The following is a 25,507-nucleotide window of genomic DNA, read 5'->3' as shown; positions in this document are numbered from 1 at the left end:
GTGCAGAAACAGCGCCCCCAGCGGGGTTTCCTGGAAAATAAACCGCGCAGCCTGGCGGTTCTGCTCAGATCTCGGGAACCGAGTCCACCCAGAACCACTGCAGCAGCTGCATGAGAGTGAGTAGAACAGGTCCAGATAACCCGCTCACTGATCCGACCGATCTCTAACAGAACTGAGTCCGCGCTCAGAACCCAGAATAGATTATAAACACGGTGTAAAGTGTGTATCTGAGTGTTACTCTTTATACAGCTCTGGTTGGTAAATAAAAACCGGGTGCAGGAGTGGAGGTCCGGACGGTCCTGCAGCTGGACTGTTTAACTTACTTCAGCTCCATTAAACCCCATTAAACTATATTATGCTCAACTAAACTCTATTAATCTTTATTAAACTCTATTGAACTCCACTTAACTATATTAAACTGTACTAAACTCTAATAAACTGTTAAATTCAGGTAATTACAGAGGTTATGACACGGTTCTTTTACCGGTAACGGTTCTGTTTAAAACACTGGTATAATATATTTTATATTTTGTATATTTTATATAATAAAGTCATATATTAATAAACACTGGTTCAGTCCTGTAAAACACTATAACAATAAATAATACATTTACCAACATTTACTATAAATGAACACATTATTACACATACAGAGGAATATTATTCTCACTTTTAACAACTTCTTATACATTTACACAGTTTTCTTCGATGTGGTGCTTTTTTACATGTCTGCAACTCTGCCTGATTAATTCAAAATATATATTTTCACTTTTTTCACTAGCATAATAACTGAAAACATATGCTCAGGTTTTTAATATGTATCTGCCTGGTTCAGATTTATGATTAGTGGTTAAATAACAGTTTTTAAGCATTTCAATGATTATTTTAACTATTTTCATAAAAATATCTTGGTCTAATACTGCCCCTTTAATAAAGTAACCTTTAACATCATCTGTGACATCACCTTAACTCTATATTATTTTAAGTGACTGAAGACTTAGTGCTGCTGAAAGTTCAGTAATTAATAATATTCTTTTCACTCTTGTGGAGTCCGGTTGGTAATGGTTGCTGTGTCTCTGCAGGATGGGGGAGAAGTTGATGATTATTGATACAGACTGCGGTATCGATGATGCCCAGGCGATAATGCTGGCACTGGCTGCCCCCAGCGTGAGAGTCCTGGGCCTCACCTGCTGCTTCGGGAATACTGATGTGGAGAACGTCTGTCAGAATGTTCTGCGGGTTTTGACCGTCTGCCAGCGCACTCAGGTCCAACTTCTATTATTCACCTGCACCCACTATCAGCCCTTACTCCAACTCCCATAATTCACCTGCACCCACTATCAGCCCTTACTCCAACTCCCATAATTCACCTGCACCCACTATCAGCCCTCACTCCAACTCCCATAATTCACCTGCACCCACTATCAGCCCTTACTCCAACTCCCATAATTCACCTGCACCCACTTTCAGCCCTCACTCCAACTCCCATAATTCACCTGCACCCACTATCAGCCCTTACTCCAACTCCCATAATTCACCTGCACCCACTATCAGCCCTTACTCCAACTCCCATAATTCACCTGCACCCACTATCAGCCCTCACTCCAACTCCCATAATTCACCTGCACCCACTATCAGCCCTCACTCCAACGTCCATAATTCACCTGCACCCACTATCAGCCCTTACTCCAACTCCCATAATTCACCTGCACCCACTATCAGCCCTTACTCCAACTCCCATAATTCACCTGCACCCACTATCAGACCTCACTCCAACTCCCATAATTCACCTGCACCCACTATCTGCCCTTACTACAACTCCCATTATTCACCTGCACCCACTATCAGACCTCACTCCAACTTCCATAATTCACCTGCACCCACTATCAGACCTCACCCCAACTCCCATAATTCACCTGCACCCACTATCAGCCCTTACTCCAACTCCCATAATTCACCTGCATCCACTATCTGCCCTTACTACAACTCCCATAATTCACATGCACCCCCTATTCAGCCCTCTCTCCAACTCCCATAATTCACCTGCACCCACTATCAGCCCTCACTCCAACTCCCATTATTCACCTGCACCAACTATTAGACCTCACTCCAACTTCCATAATTCACCTGCATCCACTATCAGACCTCACTCCAACTCCCATAATTCACCTGCACCCACTATCAGCCCTTACTCCAACTCCCATAATTCACCTGCACCCACTATCTGCCCTTACTACAACTCCCATTATTCACCTGCACCCACTATCAGACTTCACTCCAACTCCCATAATTCACCTGCACCCACTATCAGCCCTTACTACAACTCCCACAATTCACATGCACCCACTATCAGACCTCACTCCAACTCCCATAATTCACCTGCACCCACTATCAGACCTCACTACAACTCCCATAATTCACCTGCACCCACTATCAGCCCTTAATACAACTCCCATAATTCACCTGCACCCACTATCAGCCCTCACTCAAACTCCCATAATTCACCTGTACCCACTATCAGCCCCTACTACAACTCCCATAATTCACCTGCACCCACTATCTGCCCTTACTACAACTCCCATTATTCACCTGCACCCACTATCAGACCTCACTCCAACTTCCATAATTCACCTGCACCCACTATCAGCCCTTACTCCAACTCCCATAATTCACCTGCACCCACTATCAGCCCTTACTCCAACTCCCATAATTCACCTGCATCCACTATCAGCCCTCACTCCAACTCCCATAATTCACCTGCACCCACTATCAGCCCTCTCTCCAACTCCCATAATTCACCTGCACCCACTATCAGCCTTCACTCCAACTTCCATAATTCACCTGCACCCACTATCAGCCCTTACTACAACTCCCATAATTCACCTGCACCCACTATCAGCCCTCACTCCAACTCCCATAATTCACCTGCACCCACTATCTGCCCTTACTACAACTCCCATTATTCACCTGCACCCACTATCAGACCTCACTCCAACTCCCATAATTCACCTGCACCCACTATCTGCCCTTACTACAACTCCCATTATTCACCTGCACCCACTATCAGACCTCACTCCAACTTCCATAATTCACCTGCACCCACTATCAGACCTCACTCCAACTCCCATAATTCACCTACACCCACTATCTGCCCTTACTACAACTCCCATTATTCACCTGCACCCACTATCAGACCTCACTCCAACTTCCATAATTCACCTGCACCCAATATCAGACCTCACTCCAACTCCCACAATTCACCTGCACCCACTATCAGCCCTTACTCCAACTCCCATAATTCACCTGCATCCACTATCTGCCCTTACTACAACTCCCATAATTCACATGCACCCCCTATCAGCCTCTCTCCAACTCCCATAATTCACCTGCACCCACTATCAGCCCTCACTCCAACTCCCATAATTTACCTGCACCCACTATCAGCCTTCACTCCAACTCCCACAATTCACCTGCACCCACTATCAGCCCTTACTCCAACTCCCATAATTCACCTGCATCCACTATCAGCCCTTACTCCAACTCCCATAATTCACCTGCACCCACTATCAGCCCTCACTCCAACTCCCATAATTCACCTGCACCCACTATCAGCCCTTACTCCAACTCCCATAATTCACCTGCACCCACTTTCAGCCCTCACTCCAACTCCCATAATTCACCTGCACCCACTATCAGCCCTTACTCCAACTCCCATAATTCACCTGCACCCACTATCAGCCCTTACTCCAACTCCCATAATTCACCTGCACCCACTATCAGCCCTCACTCCAACTCCCATAATTCACCTGCACCCACTATCAGCCCTCACTCCAACGTCCATAATTCACCTGCACCCACTATCAGCCCTTACTCCAACTCCCATAATTCACCTGCACCCACTATCAGCCCTTACTCCAACTCCCATAATTCACCTGCACCCACTATCAGACCTCACTCCAACTCCCATAATTCACCTGCACCCACTATCAGACCTCACTCCAACTCCCATAATTCACCTGCACCCACTATCTGCCCTTACTACAACTCCCATTATTCACCTGCACCCACTATCAGACCTCACTCCAACTTCCATAATTCACCTGCACCCACTATCAGACCTCACCCCAACTCCCATAATTCACCTGCACCCACTATCAGCCCTTACTCCAACTCCCATAATTCACCTGCATCCACTATCTGCCCTTACTACAACTCCCATAATTCACATGCACCCCCTATTCAGCCCTCTCTCCAACTCCCATAATTCACCTGCACCCACTATCAGCCCTCACTCCAACTCCCATTATTCACCTGCACCAACTATTAGACCTCACTCCAACTTCCATAATTCACCTGCATCCACTATCAGACCTCACTCCAACTCCCATAATTCACCTGCACCCACTATCAGCCCTTACTCCAACTCCCATAATTCACCTGCACCCACTATCTGCCCTTACTACAACTCCCATTATTCACCTGCACCCACTATCAGACTTCACTCCAACTCCCATAATTCACCTGCACCCACTATCAGCCCTTACTACAACTCCCACAATTCACATGCACCCACTATCAGACCTCACTCCAACTCCCATAATTCACCTGCACCCACTATCAGACCTCACTACAACTCCCATAATTCACCTGCACCCACTATCAGCCCTTAATACAACTCCCATAATTCACCTGCACCCACTATCAGCCCTCACTCAAACTCCCATAATTCACCTGTACCCACTATCAGCCCCTACTACAACTCCCATAATTCACCTGCACCCACTATCTGCCCTTACTACAACTCCCATTATTCACCTGCACCCACTATCAGACCTCACTCCAACTTCCATAATTCACCTGCACCCACTATCAGCCCTTACTCCAACTCCCATAATTCACCTGCACCCACTATCAGCCCTTACTCCAACTCCCATAATTCACCTGCATCCACTATCAGCCCTCACTCCAACTCCCATAATTCACCTGCACCCACTATCAGCCCTCTCTCCAACTCCCATAATTCACCTGCACCCACTATCAGCCTTCACTCCAACTTCCATAATTCACCTGCACCCACTATCAGCCCTTACTACAACTCCCATAATTCACCTGCACCCACTATCAGCCCTCACTCCAACTCCCATAATTCACCTGCACCCACTATCTGCCCTTACTACAACTCCCATTATTCACCTGCACCCACTATCAGACCTCACTCCAACTCCCATAATTCACCTGCACCCACTATCTGCCCTTACTACAACTCCCATTATTCACCTGCACCCACTATCAGACCTCACTCCAACTTCCATAATTCACCTGCACCCACTATCAGACCTCACTCCAACTCCCATAATTCACCTACACCCACTATCTGCCCTTACTACAACTCCCATTATTCACCTGCACCCACTATCAGACCTCACTCCAACTTCCATAATTCACCTGCACCCAATATCAGACCTCACTCCAACTCCCACAATTCACCTGCACCCACTATCAGCCCTTACTCCAACTCCCATAATTCACCTGCATCCACTATCTGCCCTTACTACAACTCCCATAATTCACATGCACCCCCTATCAGCCTCTCTCCAACTCCCATAATTCACCTGCACCCACTATCAGCCCTCACTCCAACTCCCATAATTTACCTGCACCCACTATCAGCCTTCACTCCAACTTCCATAATTCACCTGCACCCACTATCAGCCCTTACTACAACTCCCATTATTCACCTGCACCAACTATTAGACCTCACTCCAACTTCCATAATTCACCTGCATCCACTATCAGACCTCACTCCAACTCCCATAATTCACCTGCACCCACTATCAGCCCTTACTCCAACTCCCATAATTCACCTGCACCCACTATCTGCCCTTACTACAACTCCCATTATTCACCTGCACCCACTATCAGACTTCACTCCAACTCCCATAATTCACCTGCACCCACTATCAGCCCTTACTACAACTCCCATAATTCACATGCACCCACTATCAGACCTCACTCCAACTCCCATTATTCACCTGCACCCACTATCAGACTTCACTCCAACTCCCATAATTCACCTGCACCCACTATCAGCCCTTACTACAACTCCCATAATTCACATGCACCCACTATCAGACCTCACTCCAACTCCCATAATTCACCTGCACCCACTATCAGACCTCACTACAACTCCCATAATTCACCTGCACCCACTATCAGCCCTTACTCCAACTCCCATAATTCACCTGCACCCACTATCTGCCCTTACTACAACTCCCATTATTCACCTGCACCCACTATCAGACTTCACTCCAACTCCCATAATTCACCTGCACCCACTATCAGCCCTTACTCCAACTCCCATAATTCACCTGCACCCACTATCAGCCCTTACTCCAACTCCCATAATTCACCTGCATCCACTATCAGCCCTCACTCCAACTCCCATAATTCACCTGCACCCACTATCAGCCCTCTCTCCAACTCCCATAATTCACCTGCACCCACTATCAGCCTTCACTCCAACTTCCATAATTCACCTGCACCCACTATCAGCCCTTACTACAACTCCCATAATTCACCTGCACCCACTATCAGCCCTCACTCCAACTCCCATAATTCACCTGCACCCACTATCTGCCCTTACTACAACTCCCATTATTCACCTGCACCCACTATCAGACCCCACTCCAACTCCCATAATTCACCTGCACCCACTATCTGCCCTTACTACAACTCCCATTATTCACCTGCACCCACTATCAGACCTCACTCCAACTTCCATAATTCACCTGCACCCACTATCAGACCTCACTCCAACTCCCATAATTCACCTGCACCCACTATCTGCCCTTACTACAACTCCCATTATTCACCTGCACCCACTATCAGACCTCACTCCAACTTCCATAATTCACCTGCACCCACTATCAGACCTCACTCCAACTCCCATAATTCACCTGCACCCACTATCAGCCCTTACTCCAACTCCCATAATTCACCTGCATCCACTATCTGCCCTTACTACAACTCCCATAATTCACATGCACCCCCTATCAGCCCTCTCTCCAACTCCCATAATTCACCTGCACCCACTATCAGCCCTCACTCCAACTCCCATAATTTACCTGCACCCACTATCAGCCTTCACTCCAACTTCCATAATTCACCTGCAGCCACTATCAGCCCTTACTACAACTCCCATTATTCACCTGCACCAACTATTAGACCTCACTCCAACTTCCATAATTCACCTGCATCCACTATCAGACCTCACTCCAACTCCCATAATTCACCTGCACCCACTATCAGCCCTTACTCCAACTCCCATAATTCACCTGCACCCACTATCTGCCCTTACTACAACTCCCATTATTCACCTGCACCCACTATCAGACTTCACTCCAACTCCCATAATTCACCTGCACCCACTATCAGCCCTTACTACAACTCCCATAATTCACATGCACCCACTATCAGACCTCACTCCAACTCCCATAATTCACCTGCACCCACTATCAGACCTCACTACAACTCCCATAATTCACCTGCACCCACTATCAGCCCTTAATACAACTCCCATAATTCACCTGCATCCACTATAAGACCTCACTCCAACTTCCATAATTCACCTGCACCCACTATCAGACCTCACTCCAACTCCCATAATTCACCTGCACCCACTATCTGCCCTTACTACAACTCCCATTATTCACCTGCACCCACTATCAGACCTCACTCCAACTTCCATAATTCACCTGCACCCACTATCAGACCTCACTCCAACTCCCATAATTCACCTGCACCCACTATCTGCCCTTACTACAACTCCCATTATTCACCTGCACCCACTATCAGACCTCACTCCAACTTCCATAATTCACCTGCACCCACTATCAGACCTCACTCCAACTCCCATAATTCACCTGCACCCACTATCAGCCCTTACTCCAACTCCCATAATTCACCTGCATCCACTATCTGCCCTTACTACAACTCCCATAATTCACATGCACCCCCTATCAGCCCTCTCTCCAACTCCCATAATTCACCTGCACCCACTATCAGCCCTCACTCCAACTCCCATAATTTACCTGCACCCACTATCAGCCTTCACTCCAACTTCCATAATTCACCTGCACCCACTATCAGCCCTTACTACAACTCCCATTATTCACCTGCACCAACTATTAGACCTCACTCCAACTTCCATAATTCACCTGCATCCACTATCAGACCTCACTCCAACTCCCATAATTCACCTGCACCCACTATCAGCCCTTACTCCAACTCCCATAATTCACCTGCACCCACTATCTGCCCTTACTACAACTCCCATTATTCACCTGCACCCACTATCAGACTTCACTCCAACTCCCATAATTCACCTGCACCCACTATCAGCCCTTACTACAACTCCCATAATTCACATGCACCCACTATCAGACCTCACTCCAACTCCCATAATTCACCTGCACCCACTATCAGACCTCACTACAACTCCCATAATTCACCTGCACCCACTATCAGCCCTTAATACAACTCCCATAATTCACCTGCATCCACTATTAGACCTCACTCCAACTTCCATAATTCACCTGCACCCACTATCAGACCTCACTCCAACTCCCATAATTCACCTGCACCCACTATCTGCCCTTACTACAACTCCCATTATTCACCTGCACCCACTATCAGACCTCACTCCAACTTCCATAATTCACCTGCACCCACTATCAGACCTCACTCCAACTCCCATAATTCACCTGCACCCACTATCTGCCCTTACTACAACTCCCATTATTCACCTGCACCCACTATCAGACCTCACTCCAACTTCCATAATTCACCTGCACCCACTATCAGACCTCACTCCAACTCCCATAATTCACCTGCACCCACTATCAGCCCTTACTCCAACTCCCATAATTCACCTGCATCCACTATCTGCCCTTACTACAACTCCCATAATTCACATGCACCCCCTATCAGCCCTCTCTCCAACTCCCATAATTCACCTGCACCCACTATCAGCCCTCACTCCAACTCCCATAATTTACCTGCACCCACTATCAGCCTTCACTCCAACTTTCATAATTCACCTGCACCCACTATCAGCCCTTACTACAACTCCCATTATTCACCTGCACCAACTATTAGACCTCACTCCAACTTCCATAATTCACCTGCATCCACTATCAGACCTCACTCCAACTCCCATAATTCACCTGCACCCACTATCAGCCCTTACTCCAACTCCCATAATTCACCTGCACCCACTATCTGCCCTTACTACAACTCCCATTATTCACCTGCACCCACTATCAGACTTCACTCCAACTCCCATAATTCACCTGCACCCACTATCAGCCCTTACTACAACTCCCATAATTCACATGCACCCACTATCAGACCTCACTCCAACTCCCATAATTCACCTGCACCCACTATCAGACCTCACTACAACTCCCATAATTCACCTGCACCCACTATCAGCCCTTAATACAACTCCCATAATTCACCTGCACCCACTATCAGCCCTCACTCAAACTCCCATAATTCACCTGCACCCACTATCAGCCCCTACTACAACTCCCATAATTCACCTGCACCCACTATCTGCCCTTACTACAACTCCCATTATTCACCTGCACCCACTATCAGACCTCACTCCAACTCCCATAATTCACCTGCACCCACTATCAGCCCTTACTCCAACTCCCATAATTCACCTGCATCCACTATCAGCCCTCACTCCAACTCCCATAATTCACCTGCACCCACTATCAGCCCTCTCTCCAACTCCCATAATTCACCTGCACCCACTATCAGCCTTCACTCCAACTTCCATAATTCACCTGCACCCACAATCAGCCCTTACTACAACTCCCATAATTCACCTGCACCCACTATCAGCCCTCACTCCAACTCCCATAATTCACCTGCACCCACTATCTGCCCTTACTACAACTCCCATTATTCACCTGCACCCACTATCAGACCTCACTCCAACTCCCATAATTCACCTGCACCCACTATCTGCCCTTACTACAACTCCCATTATTCACCTGCACCCACTATCAGACCTCACTCCAACTTCCATAATTCACCTGCACCCACTATCAGACCTCACTCCAACTCCCATAATTCACCTGCACCCACTATCTGCCCTTACTACAACTCCCATTATTCACCTGCACCCACTATCAGACCTCACTCCAACTCCCATAATTCACCTGCACCCACTATCAGCCCTTACTCCAACTCCCATAATTCACCTGCATCCACTATCTGCCCTTACTACAACTCCCATAATTCACATGCACCCCCTATCAGCCCTCTCTCCAACTCCCATAATTCACCTGCACCCACTATCAGCCCTCACTCCAACTCCCATAATTTACCTGCACCCACTATCAGCCTTCACTCCAACTTCCATAATTCACCTGCACCCACTATCAGCCCTTACTACAACTCCCATTATTCACCTGCATCAACTATTAGACCTCACTCCAACTTCCATAATTCACCTGCATCCACTATCAGACCTCACTCCAACTCCCATAATTCACCTGCACCCACTATCAGCCCTTACTCCAACTCCCATAATTCACCTGCACCCACTATCTGCCCTTACTACAACTCCCATTATTCACCTGCACCCACTATCAGACTTCACTCCAACTCCCATAATTCACCTGCACCCACTATCAGCCCTTACTACAACTCCCATAATTCACATGCACCCACTATCAGACCTCACTCCAACTCCCATAATTCACCTGCACCCACTATCAGACCTCACTACAACTCCCATAATTCACCTGCACCCACTTTCAGCCCTTAATACAACTCCCATAATTCACCTGCACCCACTATCAGCCCTCACTCAAACTCCCATAATTCACCTGCACCCACTATCAGCCCCTACTACAACTCCCATAATTCACCTGCACCCACTATCAGCCTTCACTCCAACTTCCATAATTCACCTGCACCCACTATCAGCCCTTACTACAACTCCCATAATTCACCTGCACCCACTATCAGCCCTCACTCCAACTCCCATAATTCACCTGCACCCACTATCTGCCCTTACTACAACTCCCATTATTCACCTGCACCCACTATCAGACCTCACTCCAACTCCCATAATTCACCTGCACCCACTATCTGCCCTTACTACAACTCCCATTATTCACCTGCACCCACTATCAGACCTCACTCCAACTTCCATAATTCACCTGCACCCACTATCAGACCTCACTCCAACTCCCATAATTCACCTGCACCCACTATCTGCCCTTACTACAACTCCCATTATTCACCTGCACCCACTATCAGACCTCACTCCAACTCCCATAATTCACCTGCACCCACTATCAGCCCTTACTCCAACTCCCATAATTCACCTGCATCCACTATCTGCCCTTACTACAACTCCCATAATTCACATGCACCCCCTATCAGCCCTCTCTCCAACTCCCATAATTCACCTGCACCCACTATCAGCCCTCACTCCAACTCCCATAATTTACCTGCACCCACTATCAGCCTTCACTCCAACTTCCATAATTCACCTGCACCCACTATCAGCCCTTACTACAACTCCCATTATTCACCTGCACCAACTATTAGACCTCACTCCAACTTCCATAATTCACCTGCATCCACTATCAGACCTCACTCCAACTCCCATAATTCACCTGCACCCACTATCAGCCCTTACTCCAACTCCCATAATTCACCTGCACCCACTATCTGCCCTCACTACAACTCCCATTATTCACCTGCACCCACTATCAGACTTCACTCCAACTCCCATAATTCACCTGCACCCACTATCAGCCCTTACTACAACTCCCATAATTCACATGCACCCACTATCAGACCTCACTCCAACTCCCATAATTCACCTGCACCCACTATCAGACCTCACTACAACTCCCATAATTCACCTGCACCCACTTTCAGCCCTTAATACAACTCCCATAATTCACCTGCACCCACTATCAGCCCTCACTCAAACTCCCATAATTCACCTGCACCCACTATCAGCCCCTACTACAACTCCCATAATTCACCTGCACCCACTATCAGCCTTCACTCCAACTTCCATAATTCACCTGCACCCACTATCAGCCCTTACTACAACTCCCATAATTCACCTGCACCCACTATCAGCCCTCACTCCAACTCCCATAATTCACCTGCACCCACTATCTGCCCTTACTACAACTCCCATTATTCACCTGCACCCACTATCAGACCTCACTCCAACTCCCATAATTCACCTGCACCCACTATCTGCCCTTACTACAACTCCCATTATTCACCTGCACCCACTATCAGACCTCACTCCAACTTCCATAATTCACCTGCACCCACTATCAGACCTCACTCCAACTCCCATAATTCACCTGCACCCACTATCTGCCCTTACTACAACTCCCATTATTCACCTGCACCCACTATCAGACCTCACTCCAACTTCCATAATTCACCTGCACCCACTATCAGCCCTTACTCCAACTCCCATAATTCACCTGCACCCACTATCAGCCCTTACTCCAACTCCCATAATTCACCTGCATCCACTATCAGCCCTCACTCCAACTCCCATAATTCACCTGCACCCACTATCAGCCCTCTCTCCAACTCCCATAATTCACCTGCACCCACTATCAGCCTTCACTCCAACTTCCATAATTCACCTGCACCCACTATCAGCCCTTACTACAACTCCCATAATTCACCTGCACCCACTATCAGCCCTCACTCCAACTCCCATAATTCACCTGCACCCACTATCTGCCCTTACTGCAACTCCCATTATTCACCTGCACCCACTATCAGACCTCACTCCAACTTTCATAATTCACCTGCACCCACTATCAGACCTCACTCCAACTCCCATAATTCACCTGCACCCACTATCAGACCTCACTACAACTCCCATAATTCACCTGCACCCACTATCAGCCCTTAATACAACTCCCATAATTCACCTGCACCCACTATCAGCCCTCACTCAAACTCCCATAATTCACCTGCACCCACTATCAGCCCCTACTACAACTCCCATAATTCACCTGCACCCACTATCTGCCCTTACTACAACTCCCATTATTCACCTGCACCCACTATCAGACCTCACTCCAACTCCCATAATTCACCTGCACCCACTATCAGCCCTTACTCCAACTCCCATAATTCACCTGCACCCACTATCTGCCCTTACTATAACTCCCATTATTCACCTGCACCCACTATCAGACTTCACTCCAACTCCCATAATTCACCTGCACCCACTATCAGCCCTTACTACAACTCCCATAATTCACATGCATCCACTATCAGACCTCACTCCAACTCCCATAATTCACCTGCACCCACTATCAGACCTCACTACAACTCCCATAATTCACCTGCACCCACTATCAGCCCTTAATACAACTCCCATAATTCACCTGCACCCACTATCAGCCCTCACTCAAACTCCCATAATTCACCTGCACCCACTATCAGCCCCTACTACAACTCCCATAATTCACCTGCACCCACTATCTGCCCTTACTACAACTCCCATTATTCACCTGCACCCACTATCAGACCTCACTCCAACTTCCATAATTCACCTGCACCCACTATCAGCCCTTACTCCAACTCCCATAATTCACCTGCACCCACTATCAGCCCTTACTCCAACTCCCATAATTCACCTGCATCCACTATCAGCCCTCACTCCAACTCCCATAATTCACCTGCACCCACTATCAGCCCTCTCTCCAACTCCCATAATTCACCTGCACCCACTATCAGCCCTTACTCCAACTCCCATAATTCACCTGCATCCACTATCAGCCCTCACTCCAACTTCCATAATTCACCTGCACCCACTATCAGCCCTTACTATAACTCCCATAATTCACCTGCACCCACTATCAGCCCTCACTCCAACTCCCATAATTCACCTGCACCCACTATCTGCCCTTACTACAACTCCCATTATTCACCTGCACCCACTATCAGACCTCACTCCAACTTTCATAATTCACCTGCACCCACTATCAGACCTCACTCCAACTCCCATAATTCACCTGCACCCACTATCAGACCTCACTACAACTCCCATAATTCACCTGCACCCACTATCAGCCCTTAATACAACTCCCATAATTCACCTGCACCCACTATCAGCCCTCACTCAAACTCCCATAATTCACCTGCACCCACTATCAGCCCCTACTACAACTCCCATAATTCACCTGCACCCACTATCTGCCCTTACTACAACTCCCATTATTCACCTGCACCCACTATCAGACCTCACTCCAACTTCCATAATTCACCTGCACCCACTATCAGCCCTTACTCCAACTCCCATAATTCACCTGCATCCACTATCAGCCCTCACTCCAACTCCCATAATTCACCTGCACCCACTATCAGCCCTCTCTCCAACTCCCATAATTCACCTGCACCCACTATCAGCCCCTACTACAACTCCCATAATTCACCTGCACCCACTATCTGCCCTTACTACAACTCACTCCCATTATTCACCTGCACCCACTATCAGACCTCACTCCAACTTCCATAATTCACCTGCACCCACTATCAGCCCTTACTCCAACTCCCATAATTCACCTGCATCCACTATCAGCCCTCACTCCAACTCCCATAATTCACCTGCACCCACTATCAGCCCTCTCTCCAACTCCCATAATTCACCTGCACCCACTATCAGCCCTCACTCCAACTCCCATAATTTACCTGCACCCACTATCAGCCTTCACTCCAACTCCCATAATTTACCTGCACCCACTATCAGCCTTCACTCCAACTTCCATAATTCACCTGCACCCACTATCAGCCCTTACTACAACTCCCATTATTCACCTGCATCCACTATTAGACCTCACTCCAACTCCCATAATTCACCTGCACCCACTATCAGCCCTCTCTCCAACTCCCATAATTCACCTGCACCCACTATCAGCCCTCACTCCAACTCCCATAATTCACCTGCACCCACTATCTGCCCTTACTACAACTCCCATTATTCACCTGCACCCACTATCAGACCTCACTCTAACTTCCATAATTCACCTGCACCCACTATCAGACCTCACTCCAACTCCCATAATTCACCTGCACCCACTATCAGCCCTTACTCCAACTCCCATAATTCACCTGCATCCACTATCTGCCCTTACTACCACTCCCATAATTCACATGCACCCCCTATCAGCCCTCTCTCCAACTCCCATAATTCACCTGCACCCACTATCAGCCCTCACTCCAACTCCCATAATTTACCTGCACCCACTATCAGCCCTTACTACAACTTCCATTATTCACCTGCATCCACTATTAGACCTCACTCCAACTTCCATAATTCACCTGCACCCACTATCAGACCTCACTCCAACTCCCATAATTCACCTGCACCCACTATCAGCCCTTACTCCAACTCCCATAATTCACCTGCACCCACTATCTGCCCTTACTACAACTCCCATTATTCACCTGCACCCACTATCAGACTTCACTCCAACTCCCATAATTCACCTGCACCCACTATCAGCCCTTACTACAACTCCCATAATTCACATGCACCCACTATCAGACCTCACTCCAACTCCCATAATTCACCTGCACCCACTATCAGCCCTTAATACAACTCCCATAATTCACCTGCACCCACTATCAGCCCTCACTCAAACTCCCATAATTCACCTGCACCCACTATCAGCCCCTACTACAACTCCCATAATTCACCTGCACCCACTATCAGCCCTCACTAAAAACTCCCATAATTCACCTGCACCCACTATCAGCCCCTACTACAACTCCCATAATTCACCTCCCCCCACTATCAGACCAACTCTCATAATGTGTTGAGGGACCAGGTGAGGTTCTCTGCAATGTGAACACCAAGGAACTTAACAATTTTCACTGCAGAGCCGTTGATGTTTAGAGGGTGGTGGACACCTGGAGCACTCCTGAAGTCAACAACCATCTCTTTGGTTTTATCCACGTTAAGAGATAAGTTGTTGGTTCTACACCAGTCCGACAGCCACTGCACCTACAGTTGTGTCATCAGCGAACTTGATTATGTGGATTGAGCTGTACTTCACAGTACAGTCATGGGTCAGCAGAATGAACAGCAGTGGACTGAGCACACAGCCCTGGGGGGCGCCGGTGCTCAGTATAGTGGTGCTGATTGTGGTCTCTCAGTCAGGAAGTCCAAAACCCAGTTACAGAGAGAGGAGTTCAAGCCCAGCAAGCTCAGTTTTCTGATCAGATGCTGAGGGATGATGGTGTTGAATGCTGAACTGAAGTTGATGAAGAGCATTCAAACATAGCAGTCTTTGTTGTCCAGGTGGGTGAGAGCCAGGTGGAGCGCAGTAGAGATGGCATTGTCGGTTTGGACGATACGCAAACTGTAGGGGGTCCAGTGAGGAGGGGAGCTGGTTTTTGACGTGCCCCATGACCAGCTTCTCAAAGCACTTTATGATGATGGGAGTAAGTGCAATGGGACGGTAGTCATTGAGGCAGGACACTCGAGACTTCTTTGGCACAGGGGCGATGGTGGTCGTCTTGAAACATGTTGGCACGACCGCAGTGCTCAGAGAAATGTTGAAAATGTCACTGGGAACATCCGTGAGTTGGTCTGCACATTGTCTGAGCACTCTGCCAGGTATGCTGTCTGGTCCAGGAGCTTTCTGTGGGTTGACTCTGGACAGGACAGACACAGTACCTGGTCGTTTGGAGGAGGTATGGTCTTCCTTGCTGTCGTGTAGTTCTGTGCTTCGAACCTTGTGTAGAAGGAGTTCAGTGCATCTGGAAGAGAGGCATTACTGTTACAAGCAGGTGGAGGTGTCTTGTAGTTGGTGATGGTCCGGATGCTCTGCCACACGCGCCGAGTGTCAGCAGTGTCCTGGAAGTGGGCGTGGATTTTCTTTGCGTAGGTGCGCTTTGCCTCTCTGATGATCGGGAGAGCTTGGCTCTAGCTGTTCTGAGGCCAGCCTTGTCCCCTGACTTAAAGGCCTTGTCTCGGGTTCTCAGCAGCACGCACACCTCTGCAGTCATCCACGGCTTCTGCTTGGGGCGAGTTGTGATGGCTTTGGAGACAGAAACATCATCAATGCACTTGCTCCTCCAGGTTGATGGAGTCATCAGAAGTAGCAGCTTCTCTGAACATGTCCCAGTCAGTGTGCTCAGTCCTGAAGAGCAGAGATGGCTCTTGGAGGCCAGGTTGTCACTTGCTTCTTTTCTGATTTGGCACGTCTGATAAGCTGTCTGCATGCTGGGATGAGCATCACAGAGATGTGGTCCGAGTAGCCGTAGTGGTGGCGCGGCGCTGCTCTGTACGCACCGGGAATGTTAGTGTAAACAAGATCCAAAACGTTAGCTCACGCGTTGGAAAATCCACATGCTGGTGAAAACTGAGCAGCAGAACCTTCAGGTTACTGTGATTGAAATCACCAGCAACAATAAACAGTCCTTTGGGGTGTGAATTCTTGAGTTTAGAGATAGCAGTGTACAGCTCGTGCAGAGCATTGTCAGCTTTAGCACTGGGTGCTACATACACTGCTATTATGTACACATTGCTTAACTCTCTGGGCAGGTAGAATGGCATGACTATAGCAAACTCCACCAGCGGCGAGCAGTTTTTACACCATGCTGTTTTGATGTAAACACACAGGCCCCCTCAGATCTTACCGGAGAGGTCGGCATCGCGGTCCGCGCGGAAGCATAGCATGCCGCTCAGGTCAATGGCGGAGTCCGGGATGGAGTCCGTGAAAACGAACACACAGCAGTCCCTGAACTCGCTCTGGGTTGTCCGCTGGAGCCGGAGATAGTCTAGGTTATTCTCCAGGGAGCAGACGTTGGAGAGGTGGATGGATGGCACCGCTGGCCGGCTGGAGTTAGCCATTAGCTTAGCTTAGTTTACCCACTGCTGTCCTGTGACTTTTGGCATATCTGTGAATAATGTGATGGAGAAGTAAAGTGAAGGACTATATGAAAAAAGTTACAATGAGTAAAGTTTAGTAAAATGGGGGACAGTAGGTGTGAAGTTTGTAGGTAGATATTCAGTAAAATGTAAATGCAAAGTTTGTGTGTTTAGATCCCAGTTTTCCGAGGTTCAGCTGGGCCGCTGGTCGGAGCTGTAAAACCATTTCAGGATCATTTTGGGACGGATGGACTCGGGGACATACTGGAGCACAGGGACTTGGACATCTGGAAAGATCAGGTCCAGGAGGAGCACGCCGTTAACGCACTAATCAGACTGGTGAATGAACACTCGGGACAGGTCAGCAATCTGATTACTTACTGTAGTCTGATTACAGTTTTTTCTAATTGCTAAAACACAATTTTGCAAACTAGGCTACCTCCCTCTGACTCCTTCTCCTCCTCTCACTCTACCTCTATTATCTCCTCTTCCCCTCACTCTCACTCTTTCTCCTCCTCTCACTCTACCTCTACTATCTCCTCTTCCCCTCCCTCTCACTCTTTCTCCTCCTCTCACTTTACCTCTACTATCTCCTCTTCCCCTCCCTCTCACTCTTTCTCCTCCTCTCACTCTACCCCTACCATCGCTACCCCTCCCTCTCACTCTTCCTCCTTCTCTCACTTTACCTCCAACTCACTCTTCCTCTTCCTCTCACTCTACCTCTACCATCGCTACCCCTCCCTCTCACTCTTCCTCCTTCTCTCACTTTACCTCCAACTCACTCTTCCTCTTCCTCTCACTCTACCTCTACCATCGCTACCCCTGCCTTTCACACTCTTCCTCCCCTCTCACTCTTCCTTCCATCTCACTCTTCCTCCCCTCTCACACTTCCTCATCCCTCTCACTCTTCCTCTACCATCTCTACCAGGGACGTGCACAGGAATCTTGAAGGGCAGTTGCTCTAACCTGAAGAAAGGGCACAAAAAAAAAGTCGTTCATCTTGCTTGATAAAATGAAATGTTATCAGCTGCATGTAACTTAGTTTGGTTAGCCTCCCACAAAACCTGAGCCATCTAAAACGTTGACTGCAAGCTAGCTGGCTGTCGGGGTTTTTTTGCTACCTAAACGTGGCACAGTAGGTGCTGTCAGATTATTTAGGATCACTAAACGTCCTCAACTCCACGACATCGGATTTTAGAGAAGTTGATTGTGATCATGTCTTGTAATAATGTGAAGGCTACATTTCAAGCTCACCTTCAGGGCAGTCGCTCTACTCCCACGGCATCTTCAAACTCCTCTTGGGTCTCTGCTAGTCGGCTGAAGTGCCACCCAGTCGTGTGCTTCGCCTTTTTTTTTTTAGTGAACCGTGCTGCGTGTCCCCGCTACTCCCGCTCCCCTCCCTTTTGCCTCTTTCTCGACGTGTCTGAATCTGAATGATTGACTCTGAAAACTTTGTTTTACGAAACTTACGAACTATAAAGAACATTGTTGAAATATGAAATCATATTTGCCTATACTATTTTTTCCCCTCCCTCGGAAGGGCAATATCAGCCAAGGACGGCAAAAGGGCAGTTGCCCAAGCACATTGGGCCATAGCGTCTGCACGTCACTGATCTCTACCCCTCCCTCTCACTCTTCCTCCTCCTCTCACTCTACCCCCTCTCACTCTTCCTCCCATCTCACTCTTCCTCTTCCCTCTCACTCTTCCTCTACCATCTCTACCCCTCCCTCTCCCTCTTCCTCCTCCCCTCACTCTACCTCCCACTCACTCTTCCTCCTCCTCTCACTTTTCTTCTATGAGCTCTACCCCTCCCTCTCACTCTTTGTCCTCTTCTCACTCTACCTCTACCATCCCTACCCCTCCCTCTCACTCTTCCGCTTTCTCTTACTTTACCTCCAACTCACTCTTCCTCTTCCATCTCTACCCCTCCCACTCACTCTTCCTCCTCCTCTCACTTTTCTTCTATGAGCTCTACCCCTCCCTCTCTGTCCTCTTCTCACTCTACCTCTACCATCCCTACCCCTCCCTCTCACTCTTCCGCCTTCTCTCACTTTACCTCCCACTCACTCTTCCCCCCTCTTCCTCTACCTCCAGCATTGCTACCTTTCCGTCTCACTCTTCCTCTTCCTCTCACTCTATACCTGATAGAGGATCCCTATCTTCCCCCTCACTCTTCCTCATCCCTCTCACTCTTCCTCTACCATCTCTACCCCTCCCTCTCACTCTTCCTCCTCCTCTCACTCTTCCTCTATCAGCTCTACCCCTCCCTCTCACTCTTCCGCCTTCTCTCACTTTACCTCCCACTCACCCTTCCCCCCTCTCCCTCTACCTCCAGCATTGCTACCCCTCCCTCTCACTCTTCCTCCTCCTCTCACTCTACCTTCTCTACCCCTCTCTTTCACTCTTCCTCCTCCTCTCACTCTGGCTGCATCCAGAAACTTTTGCTACTCCTCCTCTCCTACTCCTCCTTTCCTACTCCTCCTCTCCTACCCCGGAAGAAGGTGGAGGAATCGAGGAGAGGAGAGGAGGAGGAGCAATGGAGGGAAGGAGCTGTAATTGGGGAAATGGGACAGCTGATCCCTTTTAGATAGGATGTTGACTACTGATGAACTGAGCCAATCACAACGCTCACTTTTAGCACATGCCGGATACTGCCCAGCCAATCACAGCTTCTGAATAAAGCTCCACATACAAAAATAAAAACGAGAGATCAATAAACACAATTCCAAATTCTAGAGATCAAGCTTCAAAGTGCAGCCTGATTAGCCATTGATGAAGGTTGCATATGTAAATATTAAATTATTTTAATAGTAAAATATGATTTCATTGAATGTAATAAAACAAATAACAAATCTTAATAAATAATAAATATAATAATACATATTATATTTTGCATACATGTTGAAGTGAAAAAATATTAGATGAAACAGCATCAATGGAACATTACTGTCACACAGCTAAATATTCAGATATTCCAATAAAATCCTGCTTACTCCCAGGCATTTTGGCCGCATTTCTCTGGCCAGTGATCATGTTACAAATATGGGATCATTAATAAAGTTTTACTGAGCATACAGCTTATCTAAACAAAAGCATATATTAGTGCTTTACTGGCTGTATAATTAGATAAGGAACCTAGTTAATTAATATGTTTATGACGTATATTTGGGCGTTGCCTGCTCCTCGCACTGCTTTTCGCGTGCTCTGTGGGCGTGGATGCAGTGATGTCATTGGAAAATCCTTAAAAGTGTTCCGGAGTAGGATACACTGATGTATCCTCCAATGGAAGCCTACTACAGGAGAATTTTAAGCGGCTTCTTTCGTCTCCTACGGTATTCGGACAGACGGCAAGATGGCGTCACAAAATCAGTTTCCGGGTCACGGAGGAGGGGAGGAGGATCGGTAGGAAAAAGGAGACACTTTTGGGGTTTCTGGACGCAGCCTCTACCTTCTCTACCCCTCCTTCTCACTCTTCCTCTACCATTCCAAACCTCACTTTTCCTCCCATCTCACTCTTCCTCCCGCTCACTTTTCCTCATCCACTCACTCTTCCTCCCACTCACTCTTCCTCCCATCTCACTCTTCCTCCTCCTCTCACTCTACCTCCCACTCACTCTTCATTCTCCTCTCACTCTTGTGGTGGAAATACCTGTGACAATTAATAAAGAAAAATATAAAGTTCTGAGTCGTGTCAGATGAGTAACAAGTTTTTAATAATGCAAAATATTGAGAATACAATCAGTCATAAAATCATCATGCTCTGAAGGTGCTCTAAGACTAACAGTTTCTCAGAGGGGGTTATTTATCCCTGCTCAGCCTTATTCTGAAAACATGAACCATACATGGGCATAGGGTTTCCGCCTGCAACTGCATCCTTCAAAAATCCCCTCTATCCTAAGACAGAGTTGCTTCTCGTCTAAATGTCAGCACAACCTCTTCACGTTCACATCCTGGTGTTTACACAAAATCGTTATCAGACAAGATTTCTCTGCTAGTCAGCATGTACACTAAATGTCAGACTAACCTAAGAGTAACTCTGCAAACAAACTAATATGACTAATAATAAGTGAATTACCCCTGTGAATAATAAGTGTGATTAAGCACATATAATAAAATAACCATGCATACAAATGATCACATCTAGTGAAATGAACATGCATAAAATGATTACATTTCTCATAATAAAATGATTATAATGGTGTCACTCTACTTCTACCATTTCTAAGCCTCCCTCTCACTCTTCCTCTATCAGCTCTACCCCTCCCTCTTCCTCCCTCTCACTCTTCCTCTATCAGCTCTACCCCTCCCTCGCAGTCCTGCACTCTTCCTCCCTCTCCCAGCTCTATAATCTGATTATTTACTGTAATCTGATTATTATTTATAATCTGATGATTAACTGTAATCTAAATGTTTACTGTAATCAGATTACCAAACCAGTAATCAGATTTTGGTAAATATTCTGTGCGGGCGTTGTTTTGTCCCCTGGTAAATAACCCTCTGCATTACCTGTGTTGGTATTAAAGGTGTCGTTGGTGGCGCTCGGCCCGCTCACTAATCTGGCGCTGGCTGTCCGGTTAGACCCGACTTTCCCGCAGAAACTAAAGAATCTGTACATCATGGGGGGAAATATGGAAGGTAGGAAACTATCGGAAGCAGAGTTGTCGTAATTATCCGGACATGCCTGACTGCAGTTTGTTTGTGCAGGTAAGGGAAATGTGACACCAAGTGCCGAGTTTAACTTCATCATGGACCCGGAGTCCGCCTACATCGTACTGGAGGAATACCAGTGTCCCACCAGTATCGCCACCTGGGAGTTCACCTGCAGGAACAAACTCACCTGGGTAAAAACTACACCTCTGATTTCTTCATTTAAAATAGCAGTGATGATGTAAACAACAATAACATCCAGATTATCTCTAAGAGAAGATTTGTTTGGAGGTTATAAATACAATACTTTAATAAAGATGCTCAAACTGCTTACAATGTATAATAGTGGAAAAACAACCGATTTATAGAGATGTTATTTTATACAACCTGACCATTAATGTGTATGATATGTGTTTGATTTGTATTTATCTGTGTTTTTCAGTATTGGTGTTTGATCTGTATTGATGTTTGATCTGTGTTTTCCTGTATTGGTGTTTGATCTGTGTTTTCCTGTATTGGTGTTTGATCTGGGTTTTTCAGTATTGGTGTTTGATCTGGGCTTTTCAGTATTGGTGTTTGATCTGTGTTTTTCAGTATTGGTGTTTGATCTGTGTTTTTCAGTATTGGTGTTTGATCTGTGTTTTTCAGTATTGATGTTTGATCTGTGTTTTCCTGTATTGGTGTTTGATCTGTGTTTTCCTGTATTGGTGTTTGATCTGTGTTTCCTGTATTGGTGTTTGATCTGTGTTTTCCTGTATTGATGTTTGATCTGTGTTTTGCTGTATTGGTGTTTGATCTGTGTTTTTCAGTATTGGTGTTTGATCTGTGTTTTTCAGTATTGGTGTTTGATCTGTGTTTTTCAGTATTGGTGTTTGATCTGTGTTTTCCTGTATTGATGTTTGATCTGTGTTTTCCTGTATTGGTGTTTGATCTGTGTTTTTCAGTATTGGTGTTTGATCTGTGTTTTCTGTATTGGTGTTTGATCTGTGTTTTCCTGTATTGGTGTTTGATCTGTGTTTTTCTGTATTGATGTTTGATCTGTGTTTTCCTGTATTGGTGTTTGATCTGTGTTTTCCTGTATTGGTGTTTGATCTGTGTTTTTCTGTATTGATGTTTGATCTGTGTTTTCCTGTATTGGTGTTTGATCTGTGTTTTGCTGTATTGGTGTTTGATCTGTGTTTTGCTGTATTATTGTTTGATCTGTGTTTTCCTGTATTGGTGTTTGATCTGGGTTTTTCAGTATTGGTGTTTGATCTGGGTTTTTCAGTATTATTGTTTGATCTGTGTTTTCCTGTATTGGTGTTTGATCTGTGTTTTTCAGTATTATTGTTTGATCTGTGTTTTCCTGTATTGGTGTTTGATCTGTGTTTTCCTGTATTGGTGTTTGATCTGTGTTTTTCAGTATTGGTGTTTGATCTGTTTTCCTGTATTGGTGTTTGATCTGGGTTTTTCAGTATTGGTGTTTGATCTGTGTTTTTCTGTATTGATGTTTGATCTGTGTTTTCCTGTATTGGTGTTTGATCTGTGTTTTTCAGTATTATTGTTTGATCTGTGTTTCCTGTATTGGTGTTTGATCTGTGTTTTCCTGTATTGATGTTTGATCTGTGTTTTCCTGTATTGATGTTTGATCTGTGTTTTTCTGTATTGATGTTTGATCTGTGTTTTCCTGTATTGGTGTTTGATCTGTGTTTTCCTGTATTGGTGTTTGATCTGTGTTTTTCAGTATTGGTGTTTGATCTGGGTTTTTCAGTATTGGTGTTTGATCTGTGTTTTTCAGTATTGGTGTTTGATCTGTGTTTTTCAGTATTGGTGTTTGATCTGTGTTTTTCAGTATTGGTGTTTGATCTGTGTTTTTCAGTATTGGTGTTTGATCTGTGTTTTTCAGTATTGGTGTTTGATCTGTGTTTTCTGTATTGGTGTTTGATCTGTGTTTTTCTGTATTGATCTGTGCAGGAGTTTTTTGATGAGCTAGTGGGTCAGGACTCGGCTCCAGCCCGGTTTATGAAGCGGGTCACGTCCCGGTGCTGGGCATTCTCTCGGGATGCGGGCGTGGGGATGAAGGAGGCATTCTTTGGCCCAGGGTTCGTTCCTTACGATGCGTACGCGATGGCAGCGTGTGTGGATGGCAGTGTGGTCACTGGGCAGCAGGAGTATGCAGTCCGTGTGGAGTTACTGGGAGAACTGGGTCGGGGGTTCATGGCCCTGGACCCAACCAACAAGCTGAAGAAGAGCCACCGTGTGTCTGTGATGACGAGCTGTGACCTCAGCAGGTTTAAATCCATGCTGATGAGGTCACTACAGCAGCCATGACATCATCCTCCTCATCTGGACCCAGAGAACCATTCTGATCTCGTCTGATCCCAGAACCAGAAAACTTGTATTTTATCACATTACAGCCACGAACAAATATATTTCATTGGAATTTAATTTGGAAGACCAACACAAATTGGTATACAACTATGAAGAAAATGTTGCATGATTCAAAGCATTTCTTACAAATAAAAAACTGAAAAGTGTGGTGTGCAAAAGTATTTAGCCCTTTTTTCTGAGTGCAACCAATTGCATTTAGAAGTTGCCTAATGACTGCTAATGACAAAAAAAAAGTCCACCTGTGTGTAATCTAATCTCAGTACAAATACAGCTGCTCCGTGACAGCCTCCGAGGTTAGTTTTTGGGGAGTTAACAGCATCAAAGAACACACTAGACAGCTCAGGAATATGTTGGTGGAGAAATTTAAAGCAGGTTTAGGTTATAAAAAGCTTTGAATATCTCATGGAGCACTGTTTAATCCATTATCCAGGAATGGAAAGAGTATGGCACAACTGTAAACCTACCAAAACAAGGCCGTCCAGGCTCAACAAGGAGAGCACTGAACAGAGATGCAGCCAAGAGGAGATCCA

At 46.6% G+C, this 25,507-nt stretch overlaps 1 protein-coding gene and 1 long non-coding RNA gene across 5 annotated transcripts in view; one reads left to right on the top strand and one right to left on the bottom strand.

Annotated features, from left to right (window-relative positions):
• Nucleotides 1-3,923, bottom strand: part of LOC125802226 (uncharacterized) — a 28,304-nt gene extending 24,381 nt beyond the window's left edge. Inside the window, exon 1 of one of the 2 annotated variants that reach the window (XR_007439240.1) lies at nt 3,807-3,923. This is a non-coding gene — a long non-coding RNA (uncharacterized LOC125802226). Of the gene's footprint in view, nt 1-1,622; nt 1,681-3,806 lie in introns of those variants that run through there. The other variant, XR_007439242.1, reaches the window with a different exon arrangement.
• si:ch211-201h21.5 (nuc_hydro_CeIAG domain-containing protein) lies at nt 4-25,135 on the top strand. 3 transcript variants are annotated; one of them, XM_022685335.2, is made up of 6 exons: nt 5-116; nt 1,083-1,266; nt 18,134-18,298; nt 22,484-22,595; nt 22,665-22,801; nt 24,561-25,135. In XM_022685335.2, the coding sequence occupies exons 2-6, from the start codon at nt 1,084-1,086 to the stop codon at nt 24,915-24,917; spliced, it is 954 nt and encodes a 317-aa protein (XP_022541056.2). In that variant the 5' UTR covers nt 5-116; nt 1,083; the 3' UTR covers nt 24,918-25,135. The 3 variants fall into 3 exon arrangements, with proteins under 3 accessions (XP_049335525.1, XP_022541056.2, XP_022541055.2); XM_022685334.2 differs by having other exon boundaries at nt 8-116; nt 18,134-18,319; XM_049479568.1 differs by lacking the exon at nt 18,134-18,298 and having other exon boundaries at nt 4-116.
• The last annotated feature ends 372 nt before the right edge of the window (nt 25,136-25,507 follow it).

Source organism: Astyanax mexicanus, chromosome 5, assembly GCF_023375975.1.
Source record: "Astyanax mexicanus isolate ESR-SI-001 chromosome 5, AstMex3_surface, whole genome shotgun sequence".
NCBI lineage: Eukaryota > Metazoa > Chordata > Actinopteri > Characiformes > Acestrorhamphidae > Astyanax > Astyanax mexicanus.
Note: the sequence above shows the minus strand (reverse complement) of the source record. Positions and strands in the feature narration are given on the sequence as shown.

What these genes read in the sequence shown, in the direction of transcription:
- si:ch211-201h21.5 (XM_022685334.2), top strand. Translation starts at nt 1,084, where the DNA reads ATGGGGGAGAAGTTGATGATTATTGATACAGACTGCGGTATCGATGAT. An exon ending in CCGTCTGCCAGCGCACTCAG is followed by an intron (nt 1,267 to 18,133) that starts GTCCAACTTCTA and finishes TTGTGTGTTTAG; the next exon opens with ATCCCAGTTTTCCGAGGTTC. An exon ending in TGAATGAACACTCGGGACAG is followed by an intron (nt 18,320 to 22,483) that starts GTCAGCAATCTG and finishes TTGGTATTAAAG; the next exon opens with GTGTCGTTGGTGGCGCTCGG.